The sequence below is a fragment of the Lissotriton helveticus genome, chromosome 8, assembly GCF_964261635.1.
Source record: "Lissotriton helveticus chromosome 8, aLisHel1.1, whole genome shotgun sequence".
Classification (NCBI taxonomy): domain Eukaryota; kingdom Metazoa; phylum Chordata; class Amphibia; order Caudata; family Salamandridae; genus Lissotriton; species Lissotriton helveticus.
Window position 1 is genome coordinate 407,408,675 of NC_136069.1, and position 19,928 is coordinate 407,428,602.

Consider the following 19,928-nt stretch of genomic DNA (forward strand, 5'->3'; position numbering starts at 1 on the left):
TATTTCCAAAACCCCAAGTAAACCTCATTTTGTATCTAAGCCTCGTACAAGTTTGCAGGTTGCTCTACCTCACCATTAATTGAAATTTATTAGTGAAATGTATAACTGTGTAGCTACACCAAGGGGTTTCTCGGTGCAAAACAGATAGGAGGGGTGCGTAGGAACATCAGACTAGAAAAGCTAGGTCTTCAGGCCTTTACGAAAAGCAAGTAGTGACACACAGTTTCTCAGTAACTCTGAAAGGGATTTACAGAGTTTGAGGCCTAAAGATGCAAAGGAACGCTTTTTCATACAAGTCAAGTGGAACCTAGGTACATTGAACAAAGTACAGTTCAGAGATCTCAAAGACAGAGGGATGATAAATCACCATCAACTCCTGAATGTAGCGCGCTGCAAATCATGCTTTAGCCTTGAACATGTAGCATAAAGCTTAAGATTTAATGCGTTTGGAAATAGTGAGCCAATGCAGATCATGAAGAAGATAGACCGGGGCAGATTTTGGAAGCCGGTAGAATAACCTAGCGGCTGCATCCTGCACTATCTGCAGCTGAGGAATTGTATTTTTATCGGTTGCTAGGTATAGCACATTGCCATAATCTAATCTAGATAAGATTAGGGCATGAATCAGTCCTTTGGGCTGATGCGAAGATCATCCAAAATGATCTTTTTCAGCCACTTGAGCACTGCAAAACAAGTGGCAGTCACCTTGGCCACTTGAGGCTTTATAGATAACTTATCCAGAAGGAAGCCCAGCTTTTTAACCTTCTGGGAAGGAGTAGGCCGAGCCCATAGATATTCTGGCCAATGTTGCAGGCCCTAAAGAGAAGAGCACTTGCCCAGAATCATGACCTCAGTTTTGTCACCATTGAGCTTGATTGAGTTTTTATTCATTCATGAGGAGTTGCAACTATATCCCAGGTTAAGATCCGGAGGTCCATGATTCTGTGCAGATGACAAGGTAAAGATGATCTGTGTGAAATCTGCATAAGAAAAAAGGGTCAAGCCACAACTCTCCACTTCAACCGCCAAAGGGCGGACGTGAATGTTAAACAGCATAGGGCTCAACACAGAACCCAGAGGGACTCCTGAGGTTAAAGCTTGTGTTTCGTACCTGGCACTGAATGAAAAACTTGAACCGAATGATCTTTTCGAAAGGATACAAACCAAGCCAGAGTTGAGTCTTCAAGGAGAAGAAACAATCTCTTCACCAGGTTGGAGTGAGACACAGTATCAAAGGCCGTGCTAAGATCCAATAAAATGAGAGTGACCGGTGCGCTTCATACCGCCCAATCTCCCTCATCAATGCAGAAATTAAGATAGTCGCCAAAATCCTGGCAGCTTGTCTGATGCGCAACCTTGCCTGTCTCATCGATCCGGACTAGTGTGGGTTCATGCCGGGAAGGAGTATGCGTTGCTGAATCCGACGAATACAAGTGGCCCTCTCCTAAACACAAATGGTGGAGGGTAATCTAGCCCACCTCCTAGTAGATTTCACCAAAGCTTTTGATACACTTTCCTGGCAATTTTTGGAAGCCGTAATGATGTGAGCCGGCCAAGGACCAAGATTTCAGAGGATAGTCCATCTCCTTTATCACGACCACAGAGCACAGGTCTGGTTCAACGGCATATTATCGGCACCTTTTCCGATCCGACGGATCCTCACTTTGCCCATTGGCGTGCCTTCTATGCTGCGAAGCACGGGTCAATGGGTGGAGATGGGGAAGGGGATTTGAAGATCGAGTGGTACTCTAGGCAGATGATGCTTTGCTGTTCCTTTGGGATCCTCCGAGCTCTGGCCCCGCTGCCTGGAGATGATTTGCATCTATGGCAAACCTTCCGGCCTCATTATTAACTCAGAAAAATCTGTACTAGAAGAGGTGTGACGCAGAAGGCGGTTGCTGGTGCCCAACTATTCCACTGTGGCGTAACACATTCAAGTACCTGGGGTCCATATATCTTACTCGCTGGACTTGGCTTGGAAACTCAATCTCCAGGGCCTGACTGCCTCCCTGGACCACGACCTCTTTTAATAGCAATGACTGCCACTCAATCCGATGGGGCGAAATGCACTTTTTTAAGATGATGTGTCTCCCCCGGTACTTGTATATCTTAGCTAACGTCCCATACCCCAGACCCAGTGAATGGTTCTGCTAAACTCCTTTATCTGGGCTGGGAATTGACACACGGTGGCCTATTGGGCAGCACAGAAGTCACCCTATGATGGGGGACTGGGGGTCTCTGACATATATGCATACTACTTGACGATGCAATTGGTCACCGTTAATAAATGGTTCACAGGAGGATGGGACGATCTGACATATCGCCTAGAGCTCCATGCGATAGGCTTTCAAGGACTGCTCTGCGGTCTTTATGGAAACCCAGTGTCTAGGGGAATGCCCTTGTGAACCCAGGTAGTGATACAATGCTGGAGGGTGGCACTGCGTCTGATTTGTTGGGACTATAGGCTAACTGGGCACACCCCTCTGTGGTGTGGCGCATGGCTCCACCAACTCTTCGCCCTAAAGGGATTCCACCAATGGGACCAGATAGACATCATATATGTGGGAGACATTTACAAACGAACTACACTGATGTCCTCCTAAGAGATACAGGAACAGTTCACCCAGGCAAGTTTTGTCGCTTTCTCCAGCTAAGACATGATACATCTCCCCTCTGCACACAGCTCCCAGAATACAGCCCAATGGAAGCCAAGGTTTTGAAGGGGCACGGTTTAGAAAAAGAGCGATAACTCAAATCTACCACACATTGATTATCCATGCTCCCGATCTCTTTGACGCCCTTCACCAGCAATGGGTTGGATGGGTGGGGTATTTGGACTACAATGACTGGCTGGGGCTTGCAGGGCCCCAAGAGAGTTGGCAATTTCTGCACATTTATGTATGGTACAGATAAATTACCTTCACGCGACCTATCTATCCCGTTTTCGCATACAACAGATGTTTCCTGAAGCTAATTTTCTGTGTGGACACTGTCAGTAGCCAGCTGTCGACCTTCTACATGTAGCATGGGACTGCCCACGGGTGAGGCCCTTCTGGACTGGGGTGGAAATGGAAATTGCTGCGGTTCTGGTCGCCCAATCGACTTGACCCCTAAAGTGGCCTTATTGGGGCTGATGGAGGAACAAGCGGGCCCCTACATTGAACAACTGTTTGCAGGCTAGGCTTGCCAAGCGGGAGATGGCTAGTCTATGGAGTAAGCCTGTGCCACCCTCGCTGCTAGTCTGGCGAGCGGGAGTGGACTGGTATGTGCAGCAAGAAAAGCCCACATACAAGGCCTGTGAGTGTCCTCAAAAGGGGGGGTGGAAAATGGTTGACTTATCACTGTCTGACTGTGTAAGGTTAAAGGCCCCTGCGTGGGATGAGGTTGTAATTGCTGCTGGTCTGAACAGCCATTTCGTTTTTTCTTCTTCTATCCTTTCTGCAAATTGTGATGTATGGACACAACTCACTGTATCCTAAATCAATAAAATTGGTTATTAAAAAAAATCCACGCAGTTGTTCTGCGCTCATCAAGGTGCAGCGTCAAGTGTTGGGTTATGCCCAAGAGGGCAGATTCAGGGCTGTGTCCAGCCCTAAGACCCTACTGTGATGAGTGAAGAAACTTCTGAGCCTCCACAAAGGAAGTGAGCTGAACATCAACATGGTTCTCCAGAATTTTGGAGAAAATGGGTAGCAGATAAATTGGGTGAAGGTTAGACAGATTGGATGGGTCAAAATTAGGCTTTCTTCAAACGTGGAACAACTATTACATGTTTCCACTTCTGGGGTACCAACCCTTCACATAGAGAGGAGTTGAGAAAATCCCTAATCATGAATAACGGACTTGAATACAATTGCCTAAGTATGCTAGACGGTAAGCGATCCAGTGAGGATCCCAATTTAAAAGATTGAAGGCTTTAAAACTCACAAGGTCTAAAAAGGACCATGTCCATAACTTAGATGTAAGACCAGAATTGGTCAAAGTGCCCAGAAAACTTCCATGAGTAAGACTGAGTACCGGTGTCTATAGCAGTGTTACTCAAATGTGCTACATTCACATTGTCCTTTGCCAATTGAGAATTAATATTTTCCACTTTTTGGACAAAGAAGAGAGATAGTTCCTCGCATTGAGTCTGAGAAAGAGAGGCTGTGGGAGACAAGTTACAGGAGTCTGATAATTCTTTAACCACTTTAAAAGGTGTCAGTGTACTTTTGAGCGCTTAAACTTTTATCTGAGTAAACCACTGCTCAAGCAGATTAACAAAGCCCATGATATCTTTTAGCACTGCTCCATAATTGATTTTAGCTTCCTTCATATAGGGCTTTCTACAAAGTCTTTCCAAAACCTTGCATTGTTTTTTCTCATGTCCCAGTATTTCGTTAAACCAGGGGGCCAGCGGATGAAACAGGCCTGAGCATTTTACAGTGGCCTGTAAAATTTCCTCCATGGCCTCCATAAGCCAAGTGTGAACAAGATCCTGATACACAACAGATGTTTTTTAAAAATCTGGCCTGGTACGATGAAGTTGCTTATTCAAGGCTGGAACGTTCAACTTAAACCATTTCCTAGATGTAGTTAGGTTAAATTGTTAAGGGGCAAATCGGAATTCTAACATTAAAAGCAAGGAAAAGTGGTTGGACCAGAGGAGAAAAACTGGAAAAAAATAGATCCAGAGATGGCCGCCACACGAGTGGGAGCAGAATTACTGAAATTCAGATTAATGATACGCAGATCCCCTATGAAGGGGGAACTCGGAGTGTACTTTCTAGGTGGAGATAAATATCCCAAAGTAAGAAGAAATTGGCGGATTTTAGTATGTGTGGAGCTACTAGGTCCGGAAAAGAAGTACACCAATTTCCAGCATACCTTGGGGGATGATACATCAAAGCCCCTAACAGGGTGAATCTGTGTGTGAGCGAGAGTGCGAAAAGCAGAACTTAACAGGCAGGAATAGGGAATTCCTCAACTTTACACTGAAAATCGTTATTAAAGAGGATAGCAATCTCCCCTCCTGTCTTGTCTAGCTTTCCCAACTATAGACATGTTGAGGAGAGAGCCCCACTTACATCAGATGAAGAGCCCTCATGCAGCCAAGTCTCTGTAAGGAACAGGGCATCAGGGTTGTTATCTCTTAGAAGATTAAACAGATGTTGATGTTTCAACAAAGACCGGCATTTCATGCTAAAAAAGTGACATTTCCTATTATGACCGGATCCTCCCCGTGACTTACAAATGTGACCGTCCGTTCTAGTCATTAAGTCAGGGCGTTAGCAGAAGGTTGATTCAAACATTATAGCCATTACAATTTGCTGAGGTTAGGCAAGAAAAATTACAGCCACTACAAATTAATGCTTCACCCATAGATCAAAAACTTAGCAGTTAATTGGGCAGGCAGGTTGCGTTGCCTTTAACTGGTCTGCAGTATATAGCTGCCTCTCCGATTGAGTCGGACCAGGGTTCCTGGCCCCTGACGACTGTAGACGGGTGCATACAGACTTGCCTTAAGTGCGTCCACTGTATCTGTCCACTCCCCTGCCATCCTAAACAGGGCCGTAGTACTTGGAGTTAGACCGCTAACAGCAGAGGTTGGCGGCACCACCAAAATGGCCACCAAGGCGAGAAAACAGCACTTGAACACATGCTTTCCTACAGCCCCAAAATTAAAAAACGTAATAGGCCCCAAGTCCCGCAAAATCACACTATGATTGGAGTTAGAAAAGATATGTGAGAATAGTTTTGAAAGCAATGCCCACAATAATGGTAGTGATGCCCAAATGGAGCCCCTACCTAGCCTACTAGATGCCCAATAGGTTTATCAGCAAATCCAAACACATGCAGTTTCACAGAAAAACAGGTTAGGGAAAAAAACTTACTTGGAGCAATAGTTGCATGCGAGCGGCAAGGAGGAATTGGATAGGGAACGGGTCGATGTGGATTATATGTCGAGGGAGCCTAATGCAAAATAGAAAATTACTACAATAAATTATGATATTAGAATAAAAAACAGGTACAGTAGTCAATAATAACTAATAGCTGCAACGGTCTATTATGAGACCAGACAAAACATTATATTAGTATATGGATGACAGATAGAATTTAGCTCAAGTAAGGTGTTTCTATGCATTTATCATATTTCAAAAGTAAGGAAATAGAACAGGAATATTTTTTTATTTTCAATGTAAATTTTCCTGCTATTCATGCTGTTGAGTTTTACACAAGTGCGTGATCATAAATAGGATATTCAAATATCATTATTTTGAGGAGATATCCCAGAGCATCGTGGTGGCATCTCTATTTGGGTACTCTCCAATTTATTTAGGGTGCAAACAAACTGGGGTGCATTTGAGGATTTTGGATGGATTATGGAGTAAAACATTTTACAATCGTGTTCTTAAATTAAATCTCCACAATACAGTCACCGTTTTTAAGTATTTTGGCATAAACTTTAGTTAGGTGTAAGAACTTTTAATTTTTTTCCATAGACCGACATCGAATCTTTCAAGCATAATCTTCATTAAAGCATCCGGAGGGGGTGGAGACAGAATGCGTAACCTCTGAAATGGTCAAAATAGCAGCCCACACTCCTGAATAGCAGGATCTTTGCTAAATAAGTCACGCAATTCCAATAGGGACCAATCCAAGCAGGACTCTGGTCTATCATTTGAATAAACTGTATTACACTTCTAAACTGCTACTCAAATATTTGCTTACCAAGGCAGTTTGTACCATTTTTGTCAAAATATGGAGAGGCATAGTTGAACAAGTAAGAGTGGAATGCCTAGATTTGGGAAAAGAAAAAACTGGACAGCAATCGAAAAAATAAATGGGTGGGAGGAGGGAAGCAACATGGGGACTTCGAATTACAGATTGCGGGCTGGACCAGCAGCAGGAGGATGGGGGAAGCAACATTGGCGGTGCAGGGGATGGAAGCAAACCTAGAGTGAGAAACGTGGAGCATGGGGAAAACAAACTGACGATGCAGTGCAACACGGAGCTGTGGGAAGAAGCAAACAAGCAAGATAGAAATGTGGTAGGAGAAGCACACGCCGGTGAGCACATTATGGATGGAGCTCAGTGGAGAAGCACACAGTCAGAGAAAGAGTCACATTAGAGTAAAGGAGGAAGGAGAAGTACATAAGGGAGAAAGATGGACAACACTCTTGAGGAGGGCTTAAACAAACAAAATAAAGAAGAACAGCCTAGGACATGTAAGGACACAAGTAATGAGCCCTTGCTCAATGGGAAGAACAAATGCATGAAGAGAAAGTAAAGCCCTCAAAAGCTAACAAATAAGAAGAGGCAAATTATTTACCATGAAACCAACCAACAGTAAGCGATGGTGAGCTTTATGACTACTGTAAGTTGACAATATGTCTCATAACAGACAGCGCGTGTGCTGTCTAGTAAACAAGACATAAAGACACATCTGGTGCCTGGCTGCATGTATAGTCAGTGTGGAATTTTGTGGAATCACTGACAAATCTTTTGCCAGAAATTGGGTTTTTGGTTGAGGGAGGCGGTGAATCCTTCTCAAGCAACAACCACAATGGGTGTCAGGATGAACCAAATAAATTCTATAAAATAACCCATGCTTAGCCCTCTGGTAGCTTGGCACAAAAGAAGCCAGGCTTAACTTAGAGGCAATGTATAAAGTATTTAAGCAGCACACAAAGAGTAATCAGTAAAAACACAACACAAGAAAAATCCCTCACTAATTTCGCAATGTAGAATAAAATCTAATTAATTATTTGACACCAAAACAACAAAAATCCAATCAGTGGAATCTGAGTTATGAATTTTTCATGTAATTAGTAAAAATTTGCACCTAAAAGATCAAAGGGCCAACAGCATATATCTAGTCGTGCAAGTGCAGGGCAAAGCCAAAAGTTATGGCTGACCACGATGGAGTGAGATTGGAATACACAAGGGGGATCTGGCGCGGTCTCCACTTACCTTTGGGCTTAGAATTTTCGGGGAAAAAAATGTCTTAGAAGGTAAATTTCAGCAGGGCAAGGGAGCTGGCTGTGTCAGAGGAGGAGGTGTTATCTTAAGAGAGCCGCTGGACAAAGATTTTTTTTTTTTTTTTTTTAAAGTACATTTCCAGCGGGACAAAGTGGTAGGCTGTAGCAGACGAGGGCACCCGGAGGATGGCTACCACTTCTGAGAGGACCTGCTGAACAAGACCTGCTGCTGCAGAGAAGAACGGAGTGGGAGCCACAACAAAATCAGCCAATCGGTGATGCACCTTGGGTGTAGCGGCGATTAAGTGGGTCCCGGTGTTCTGTTGATTCTCATAACACTTTTTGGCTGAAACTTTAACCAGGTTTTTGCGTTTTGGCTGTTTAGTTACCTTTAGCACTGCCTCCAAGCGTCCAGTACTGGGTGGGCACCACTTGGAGGGCAGTCGTTTCAAGTGGAGGTCAGTCTTTTCAAGTGCAGGGCAGACTTTCTGAGTGCCCTCCGCAGGTCCCGGAGTAAACTGAAAAGTGACTCTGAGGGTTCTATGTTTATACCTGGTGTCGGCTTTGAAATGGAAGAAATATTTGGACCCCCACAGATGGTTCAGGGATTTCCTTCCTCTATGCTCAGGCTTCAAGAGGTCTGAGGGTGAACAAAGGCGGGTATGAAGTTCTTTGTGAGTGCTGAGGAAGCTCCTTTGAAATGTAAGTGGGGCTAGAAACAGTTCTGCCAGACACATCCTGGAGGATGACCCATCATGCCAACATCTACCTTCCTTTGTCTCACCGTCTGGGAGGAATGCTCAAAAGTTATCTGCCATGCTAATCATAGTCTTGCGACCGAGGACACAGGCTGCAGTCACCAAATTGGTTAGGACAAGAAGATGCCAACTTTATAAAAATTGCATTTTCAGAATAGTGACTTGAAATCTGACCTTACCATTAACCCCTCCGATGCTCATGACGAGCTGAGCTCGTCATAACGGTCATAACGCTCACACGCGGGGCTAGTTCCCCCGCTGTGCTGAGCGTTCTGAGGAAACGGGTGTGGCCGTGACGAGCTCAGCTCGTCATGAGCACACGAGCACCGTGGCTTGCAGGAGCTTCAGGGTAGGGGATAATCGCATCGATCAATATCACCCGTTTGACCCGCCATCCACCGGCATCTTTCGACCCACAAGCAACATTATAAGTAACGGGATCCCATAAAGACAAGAAGGTCATTTTTGCTCACCTGGACGACGTTCATCACTGCCTCGATTGGGACCGCTCTGCATCGCCGTTCCCCTCCTGGTTTGGGCGACTGAGGACGCAGGCCCTCAGCTTCTTGTACAGGAATTTATATAGCGCAAATCACAAAGCGGTTTCTAAGCGCTTGCTTAGGGAACACGTCCTGGTATTCCCCTGTGAGATAACCCCGGCAGGGTATCCGCAAGGTGAAAGCCAGGCATCCCGCCGCGAGGGGCCGTTGTGGAGATTAAGCAAGCTATTGCCCAGAGTCGCAGAGTGTGAACCCGTTAATCGAGTAGGCACCGGAGCGAGAATTGTCGAGTCCATGGACATTTTAGGACTCAAGACCCCGCCGAGCCGGGAATTGAACCCTAGTCCCGGGCTGACCTCTGCTTCCAGGTCTGCCTCCTCTAACCAGTGAGCCACACTTCTCCACTTCTTCCTGGAGACTTTTCCCCCTCGCCGCTCGCCTCGGGGGCTGGACGCTCCTCCCGGCTGTTAACCTCTCTACGCAGAAATCAGTACTGCGGAGGGTTCCGGCCTGGAAGGCCACTGGGTTTTTGCCACCTGGTTCGCGCTCACACTGCGGACGGTGAGTTCTTGGCGCCTCATCATTGCCGGGGATGCAGCCTTGCGCCACAGAAGACGCCGTTTTCTGCCCAGCTCCACGCCGCTTCTCCGCCTGATGCGCCGCTCGTCTCTCCTCATGGGGGGCCAGAAATTGAACTTCGACCTCAGCATCCTTAACCCACTGCTGGTCTGCGATAATCCCCTGCAATAATAATGTTGCGGCCCCTTCTCCGCCGACACCTCTCCTAGATGAGGGCCTCGAAACCACAACAACGCTTTAACGCAGCCTCTTATGACAGAGTGCCTTGAGGCTTCTTAATCTCCGACACCTCCCATGACAGCGCTTACGAACCACAAAGCGCCTCACCGCTGCCAGTACGTCCGCTCACTCGGACTTGCCATTGCTCACTTTATGACTGGGACCAGACTGCCGAGGTTCCCAGCAGAGAATTTAGTTAACTGTTGTGAACCCCCCACCAGCACCGATCGGGGCCTGCCTCACTAAGGCTGCCTTCTGCCTTCACCAAGCATCGCTTCATTTGCTGTTATGATGCGAGTGGAGACACGTGAAGGAGTGCTACTTTATTAGTGGCTTTGGGGTAGGGAGACCAACTGGGCTAATGTGAATTAGAGGAGTTGAGGCAGCGCTAAAAGGGGTGGTAGATGCACGGTTGCGACATAACTATGTGATCTCTTGGTTGTTTTGGAGCTAATCATGTCCCCCCCTTTAAAAAGTCCAACAAAATGGCGTCTAGCCGGGGTCTGAAGCCTTCAAGGCTCCTCAAGATGGACGCGAAACCAACAGAGAGAAGAGAAAAAAGAAAAGAACAGTGCCCCTTTCTACAGCAACACCCCTGATTTCTCTTCTCTGTGAACTTATACTGATCCAGTCCTCGATCCAGTCCTTCAGACCATTCCTTAGCCTGGAGCTCCCCCTAATGGTCTCACCCTGAATTTCGCACCTCATTGTTTTTCCTATTTGACCAATTACGGATGTCGGACTGGAGTGACAGTATCCTGCAATGTTGAACTAATGGGATTTGCATGTCCACGCTCCCCCTGATACACACAGCTGCAGCCTCGAAAGACCCTGAACCCCTCATTGCTAAATTTATGTTGAGGCTGCCACCAATTTTCTCTTGCCAAATTGGCCTATGCCTCACCTTTATTGTCATTGTTTACCAACATCTGCCCCCCAATCAGCCCTGATTTACTGGAGTGTATTGTTCGATGTGTGATTTACGATGTGCCTAACTCTCGATGCCACCATTCGCAAGATGTAGGTGTCTTTAACGTTATAATTGTACTCCGGGTCGGATTGGGATCACAATTCGGCCCGGGCACTGTCGAAAAAAGTGGCCCACATTCAAGAGGCGTGGCCCATATTTAAGGGGCGTGGCACACATTCAAGGGGCGTGCCCTTTCACGAAACACCATTTGCACAGACAAGGAATGAAAGTGGGAGGATACTGTTCTTGCACAGGACACAGGGCCAAGGTGACAATGGCCTACATGCTGAGCAACTAAAAAAAATAGCAAGGCCCCTTTCTGTCACAAAATTATTCCAGCCCTCCAGCACAGGAGCACCTGAAAAGCAGCAAAGCCTCTGCTATTACTAACCTACTTAGCCCTCCCCAGACCTTCAGCTCAGGAGCACATGAACAGAGGTAAAGTCCCTGCAATTAGTAAATTAATCAGCCCTCCAGGCCTCGGGAAAATGTCCTGGCAGGGGAGCACAAAACACAGCTTTCTGGGTCATCCAAGGTAGCCAGGGGGGAGGCTGAGGTGAAGCTGGTGCATGGGAAGTGCCTTCCCAGTGTGTTCTGGCAGTTTGAGTGTTTACCATTTACTGTAGTATTACCCTTGTACCTGTGTATGGTACCCTTTTGTAACTTGCACACGTCAGTTTTCTCTGGTATCACACTGTATGCTACCTCTCACTTTTGTTTGCTTTAGATACTTGCACAAGTGCCACCATTGCCTACGTAACATTTGTTCTTGTGCTGGAGTGTCTGCCACTTATTGCAGTATTATACCTCTACTTGTACTTTGTACGCTTTTGTAACCTGCACACATATCACTTTTTCCTCCTGTAATGTACTGATTGCTACCTCATGTATTTTGGTTGCTCACTATTGTCACTTTTGATTCATGTAACGTAACGTTTGCTTTTGTAATTTGTCCACTTGTCATTTTTCTCCTCATGGATTATTGCTGTTCCTAGAGTGAAGCGCTCAGACACCTTCGGGTAAAGTCCGCGCTATATAAAATCGCATAAATAAATAAATAAAATAAAAAAATTCCAAACATCACCTGGCCCCCACAGCAAAACCCATTCTTCCTCGCCCACTATTCCCTGAATGTGAAGGGCTGTGGGCGAGGTGTTAAGACTAACACCGTTTCTGGGCTGCATGGGGGCCAGGGGGCCAAGGTGCAAATGGCTCAAAGGCCTGAGAAACACCTGGCCCCCAGGGAGGCCGATTCTTGCAAACAATCACCCCTCCCCAGCTCAGCCTCAGCTTGATTGCTTGGCAGGGCAGGGGTGAAGGAGAGGCCACAGCTGACAATCGCTGTCCGGCCGCACAGCGAGGCTGCTTTCTTTTTCTCTGTCTGTCTCCGTGCACTCTGTGGGCCGTTTTTTTTTCTCCCCTTTCCCAGTCCACTCTCTGTGGACTGGGACAGAGGAGAAAAAAACGGCCCACAGAGGGCACTGAGGCACCGGCCCTTCGGCCCATGCCCGAATGCCCGCCTTGCCAATCCGCCCCTGATTGTACTGCTCCACTGCTGTGAGTGTCCTGTGTGTCCAGCTCTTTGTACCCAAGATTCCAAATGATGGTGTATGCACCCTTGCGCCCTTTTCCTCTCTGTGATAAGCCCCCCTACTTGGCCCTGACGGGGCTTCTCACTGGCACGTCTGTTGCATCCGAGCTTGTGGATTTTTCTCCCTACCTTCCCTTACGCTGGGGCTTACCCTGACTGCCGTGTTTCAATAGCTGTGGGAACTCCGACTGCTGCCTTTCAGTCTGAGGAGACTCCCTTACCATAGCCCTCCCCTCGCACCAGCCTGATTCCTTTGTCCTTTCTTACTTATTGCCCTAGCCTCCTCATAACCTCCTCTTACACTCTCGTCCTCCACTGCTCACTTCCCCCCTCCTCTCCTACAACCACCTGCTACACCCCCCTTAACCTCCCTCCCCTACCTCCGCCCGCCACACCCCCTTTGACCTCCCTCTCTTCCCTCTTAGTGCCCCCTCCACACAACCCTACTATGCCTCCCCTGCATCTATCCAAACACGGCCCAAACTCTTGGTCCATTCTCTACCCTCCCAATCTCTCAAAATACGCACAAAACAAAAGTCAAACACAACCTTCTCATCCTTAACCCTGAAACATTCATCGTTGACAACTACTACAGCCTTACCACACCTATTATTACCAACTACATTTTCTATTCCAAACGCCCCTCTAAATGGAAAAGCAATTTCCTACAATCTCTCCCAGTCACGAAGTGCCTCAAAATCCCCCATGGCCACAAACTATCCACGACTCCCTCTCCTACCTTTCCTGGGGAAATCGACATATCCATTTTTAAAACCAGAAACATCCTCATCCAAGCTGCCGTTACCCACATCAACACCTTTCAATTTCACTTCAGATCACTGACCATCCAACTTCACAAGTCCGCCAATAACCTTCCCCCCTCTCATCCTTTGCCCTCCTCTTTAACCCCTCTCTCTCATCCTATACTCCCCTCAGCAGACGTGCCCACGTCCAACAATGCCTTACAATTGCTGACCATCCAACTTCACAATTCCGCCAACAACCTTCCCCCCCTCTCATCCTTTGCCCTCCACTTTAAACCCTCTCCCTTATCCTTTACACCCCTCTACAGACATGTCCACGTCCAACAATGCCATTCAATTGCTGACCATGTCCACGTCCAATAATGCCATACAATTGTTGACCTCCACCCCCCTGCTCAGCCCTCCGGCCCTTCCTACTCCCACGGTCCATCCTCTTCCCCAGGTCCTCCCTACTCCCCGCAGCTTCCAATGCCCCGCACACACGACCTGCCCTCCCTCACGTCTCACTCCCCACGCCACGTGTGCTAACCCCCACCCCCTACGGACTCTCCGTGCCCTTCCCCTCCTCCTCTGACCCCACCCTTTTCCTCCTCTCCTAAACCCATCCTCTCTCCCCCCGAAACTCATTGCACCCACCACCCCGAACCGCCTCGCACTCTTTTCCAGAATAGCCCCTACACCTCCTCCCCTAGACCCATCCTCTCTCCCTTTGAAACTCATGACTCTCACCATCCTGACCCGCCCTTCACCCTACTTCCGAACAATCCTGCCCCTCCTTCTTCACCTCCTTCACCCTTTATGGCCATATACCCACCTTCCCCCTCCATGCCTCTCCTCTTGCCCTACTATGAACACCCCGTGCCGCTCCCTGCACCTTCTCCAATTTCCCACCTTTGTCTTATATCTAACTCTCTTGGCAACATTGAACGCATTCTCGCCACTCTCACTAGAGATCTCGCTCATCTTAGATCTGATTTCTATTCCCGCAAAAACATTGCCCTCCCACTTTGGATAAACTCCACTCACACCAGACATATTAATCCCACTACCCCCAAACCATTTTGCACAACTCCTCTACACTGCCGCGTACACAGACCTCTCCGCACCTCCTGCCCCCTCTCACCTATGGAGATCCTAGACTTCTGCAAATCCTACCCTCCCTGCTCACCCACTAATATCCAGCCTCCCCCTGTCTCCAGCATCCCTGTCATATTGGGTCTAGCCAAACTCCCCTCTCACATAGCTCACCTAGGCCACCTCCCCAACTCACCTCCATCCACTCCCTTCCACTCCCCAAAACTCCCCCTAAACCTCTTTCCTGCATGCTTGTCAATTGTCGGTCCGCTGTTCGACATGCCACTGAAATCTCTGAAACTATTCTTAGTGAATCCATCGACATCGCGTTCCTAACGGAAACCTGGCTCAATGACCACTCGACAAGCATCTTTGACCTCCTCGCCCCTACGGGCTACTCTATTCTCAGAAAAGACCGGCCCATCCGAAGAGGCGGTGGTGTTGCCATCATCTTCAAAGAGGAATTACAACTTTCCCTTGTCAATAACACTAATTACTCCACCCTTGAATACCTCGAAGCTGAACTCAAAATTCACGGCTCCCAACCCATTCGCCTTCACAACATATATAACCCTCCCGGCAATACACATCCCTTCGTTGATGAGCTATCCGACCTTCTTACACAATCGTCACGTTCACACTCCCAAAACATTTTCCTGGGAGACCTCAACCTCCATTGGAATGAGACCAATAACCCCTCTATCACCCTCCTATCCAACCTTCTCGAGATCAATAACCTCGAGCAACTTTGTAAATCTTCGACCCATTCCAAAGGAGCAAACCTAGATGCCAGCATTACAAGCAAAGATCTAGCCCTCCTATCAAACATCGTTCCCATCGACTGGTCCGACCATCATCTTCTTCTGTCCTCTATAGCGGTCTCTGCCATCCCTCCTCCCTCGAAAATCATTAAACCCATGAAACTGTCGGGAAATCTTAATAATATCCCCCCTGATTTACTGGAATCCAAACTCCATGCCCAACTTCTCGCCATCCCTCCCTCACTGAACGTGAATGAGTTTACTGAACACTACAACAAAGCAGTCGTGGATACCCTGGACCTCCTGGCCCCGCTGAAGCTTAAAAACCAAAGAACCATTCCTTCCAAATCAAGGTTTAATACAGAGCTTAATAATGAAAGACGCTCACTTAGACGGACGGAAAGAAAGTGGAGACAGCACCCTACCTCTTTGCACCTAGCTCGCCTCAGACTTGCAAGATCATCTTACAAAAAACACATCTTTAAACAAAAAGCATCCTTTTTCCGAGCACAACTGGACTGAGCCAAAAATAGACCCAGAGAACTGTTTAACATTGTTCGCAATCACACCTCATCCACTCCTCCTATACTTCTGGCCTCGACCACTAGATGCGAAGAAATAGCCCTCTTTTTCTCTGAAAAAATTGCTAGAATAGAACAATCCTTCCTCCAGACTCCGACCCCTACCTCCATTTTGGACATCTCCCCTAACTCACCCGCATCCCTCCCCCTCCCCCCCGCTCCCTCCGTGATCCTACATAACACTAATATCCCGTTCCCCTCCATTCCTTCCACCCTCCACGATTCCAATCCCCTTAACACTCTCCTTAAAAATAACGCCGCCTGGCATAATTTCCAGCCAGTTACTGAAAGAGATGTTTTTGACATCATTGCGAAACTTAAATCCTCCTCCCACACCAAAGACCCCCTCGCCTCTAAACTTGTCCAAAACCTCAAACACATCATTACCCCTTCCTGGACCTCGATCATTAACACTTCCCTAGCCACCAGCTGTGTCCCCACCTCCCTTCAACTGGGCTAAATCCCCCCATTCTCAAAAACCCTACTGCCGACCGTAATGACCTCAACAACCTCCGTCCTATTTCCAATCTGCCTCTTCTCTCGAAAGCCCTTGAAAAATGTGTCTTTCTTCAGCTTGACAGACACATTGAACTTTTTAACTTACTTGACCCCCTCCAATCAGGCTTCAGGAAAGGTTGCAGCACCAAAACCGCCATGCTTAACATTGTAGATGACATTCACTACTCCCTCGACAATGGCGAATCTAGCCTATTGATCCTCCTCGATCTCTCCGCAGCGTTGATAGCGTTTACCATTCTGTTCTACTCAAAGTCTTTAGAGAACGATTCGGTCTTAATGGTATGACTCATAATTGGTTTGTCTCATACCTGCAACACCGTGCTCAACAAATTAAAATCCACAACTGCTTATCGAACCCCTCCCCCATTTCTCTAGGAGTTCCGCAAGGATCCATACTCTCTCCCTCTCTCGTTAACCTCTACATGGAACTCCTCACCCTCATTCTCAAACAAGCCGGGATCAACTACCATCTTTACGCTGACGATACACAACTCTACCATAAGATAAAAACCCATGCTGACATCCTCCACCTCAACAACACCCTCATCAAAATTCAAGCCTGGTTCCACTCGAACTACCTCAAACTTAACCCTAAAAAAACTGAAATTATTCTTTTCTCCCCAAAAAACAACCAGCTCCCCATTCAAAATTGGATCACACACCTTAATGCCCTCAACTGCCCTTTGTCCCTAGCCACCTCAGTCAAATCCTTGGGCATCTCCCTTTACAACCGCCTATCTCTCAACGTACACATCAAAAACTCTGCCAAAGGAGCCCTCTTTACCCTCCGTAACCTTAAGAGAATTAAGCCCTTCATCCCCATTGATGATTTTAAACTAGCAGTTCAATCTCTTGTTCTATCGTGCATGGATTACGGCAATGCCATCCTCACCGGAATTCCCAAAACCCACCTCTAAAATCAGTGCTCAACCTCGCGGCCAGGCTTATCACAGACTTCAAACTATTTGACCACATCTCTCCCGCCCTCAAAAACCTCAAATGGCTCCCCATTGAAGGCGGATCCACGTATAAAACCGCCTGCATTACGCACAAAATCCTCCACCAAATCACACCGACATACCTTGCTATCAAATTGACCAAAGCAGGCTGCACGCGATCCCTGAGAAGCTCTAACACCCTCCTACTTATTCCCCCCTTCAAAAAAAGAATTCCACTCAGTCACGCTCCTTTTCAGGCAATGCCCCACTTATTTGGAATGCCCTCCCAACAGACCTCCGTTGTAACCCGTCCTACCCCAGCTTCAAAAAAGAACTCAAACTTCTTCTCCTTAATAAATACGGGGGCTTCTAATACCTCCCGAGTGGCCTCGACCTCTCAGCATCCCCCCACTCAGCTGCTCCGCCTACGGCTAGTGACCCCCCTCCTGCCCCCCCCCCCCTCCTTCCCTTCCCCTTCAATCTGATCACCTTACCTCCCCTCCTTGCCTCTCCTTTATCTCCCGTTCCTTACTACACTTTATGACCTTCAGTTTTCTTTCACGTTTTTGTCCTTCCTGCTCCTAGGTATACTACATCGAACCTTCCCACCAAACTGCGACCTCTATATTGTATATCTCATTGTTTTTAGCAATTGTTTTTTTTTACTTTTTCATCTAGTTTAACCTTTATCCTATGTGGACTGCTCATTTATGAATCAACTTTCTGTACTTATACACACTGTACCTGTATTTAAACACCTTTTTGTTACAATGTAAAGCACTCAGATACCTCTGGGTCCAGCCAGCGCTATATAAAACCTCTAAAATAAGCACCGGGGCGCTGTGCGCGCCCCCCAGTACAGCAGGGGAATAACCCCCGCAGCCAACAGGTTAAAGAGGCTTTTAAATGACAATTATTTAAACACCAAACATGACATTTCTACCCGTTTCCAAGCAAATGTTATCACTTGTTAAATATACCAGGGTAAGCAATGCCATCCTAAGGGAGCGGTAGTCCCCACTGTAGTTATAAATAAATTTAGGAGTTTTTCACTACAAGAACATATAAAACTTAAGAGTACATGTCAAACTTCTTTAATAGAATGCACCCTGCCCTGTGGGAGGTTTAGGGCCTAACTCAGACATATGTATTAACAAGCATTGGCAACAACACTAGATCTCGCCTATGTGAGAGCTGTTGGCGTTGGCAATGTTTTTAGCCATGTTGTGCACCAATGTGGCTGCTGTTCAGCATGTTATGTTAGGGGTTTTTATAGAGCGCATGGCTGCCCCAGCAACAGGGCGTCCCAGCGCTAGCGGACAGGTGAGCAGAAGAAATGAGGATAGATGGAGGAGAAAAGCCAATTTTTAATCAGTTTCCTGAAAGCCCAGTGGTCGTGGGTGCTGCGGGCAGCCAGTGGGATAGAGTTCCATAGTGCGGGGGCTTGGGCTTTGAATGAGTGACCCCCAGCTCTGCACCGGCGGACATGTGAGACACACAGCAAACGTTAGTGGGATAGAGTGGAAGTGAGGTGGAGTGGTGTAGATTGTAGTAGAGTGGGGTAGACTGGGCAGGAGTGGACGGGGTAGACTGCAGTGGGGTAGATTGTAATGGGGTAGGTTGTAATGGGGTGTGGTGAATTGGAGTGGGGTAGATGGGGTATACTGATAGGACTTGAAAAGCCTGGAGTGGCATGGGGTGGATTGGGGTGGAGAGGCGTGAGATAGATTGGGAGTGGAATAGATGGGGTATACTGGAGAGGAGTGTGAAAGCCTGGAGTGGCATGGGGTGGTTTGGAATAGGGTAGATTGGGGTTGAGGGGCATGGAGTGGATTCGGGAAGTGTCAAGTGGGGTTGAGTGGGGTACACTGGAGTGGAGTGAGGTAGATTAAGGTACAGTGGAGTGGTAAGGGGTAGATTGGATTGGAGTAGGGTAGACTGGAGTGTAGTGGGGTAGATTGGAATGGGGTGTGTTAGATTGGGTCAGATTGGAGTGGTGTGGATTGGAATGGGCGATTGGGTTAGAGTAGACAGGTGAAGTGGGGTAGACTTGAGTAAATTGGAATAGTGTAGATTGGGGTGTGGTATATTTGTGGGGTATACTCTTGTTTGGTACATTGGAGTAGGGTAGAGTGGGGTGGGGCAGGTTGGAATGTGGTGGATGGAGTCAGAGTGGGGCTGATTGAGGTGGATTGGAGTGTAGTGGGGTAGATTAGAATGGAGTGTGGCAGATTAACTCCGGTTGGAGTGGAGAGGTGTATATTGGTATAAAGTGGGGTGGATTGAGGCAGATTGGGGTAGAGTGGGGTAGACTGGAGTGGAGAGGGGTAGATTAGGCTGGAGTGCGGTGGGGTGGACTGGAGTGGAGTAGATTGGGGAATACTGGAGTGTAGTGAAGTGGGGTAGATTGGGTGGAGTGGGGTAGGGTAGATTGGATAGGTGTGGACTGGGGGGATTTGGGTAGATTGAGGTGAAGCGGGGTAGATTGGAGTGAGGTATACTGGAGTGGGGTGGGTTATATTGGGGTGGGGTAGAGTTGAGTACAGTGAGGTAGATTGAAGTGGGTTAGTTAGGATTGAGCTGGATTAGGGTAGATTGGAATAGATTGTGTTAGATCAGGTCAGAGTGGAGTGGTGTAGATTGGGATAGAGTGGGGTGTACTGGGTGGAGTGGGTAGATTGGAGTGCAGTGTGGTAGAGTGAAATGAGATACA

At 47.4% G+C, this 19,928-nt stretch overlaps 1 protein-coding gene across 5 annotated transcripts in view; it reads right to left on the reverse strand.

Moving 5' to 3' along the window:
* Positions 1–19,928, reverse strand: part of PROSER1 (proline and serine rich 1) — a 209,071-nt gene that overhangs the window by 94,672 nt on the left and 94,471 nt on the right. For all 5 annotated transcript variants that reach the window (XM_078657239.1, XM_078657238.1, XM_078657236.1 and 2 more), the window contains one exon: positions 5,874–5,952. In XM_078657239.1, coding sequence (XP_078513365.1) covers positions 5,874–5,952 — 79 coding nt within the window. The remainder of the gene's footprint in view (positions 1–5,873; positions 5,953–19,928) is intronic.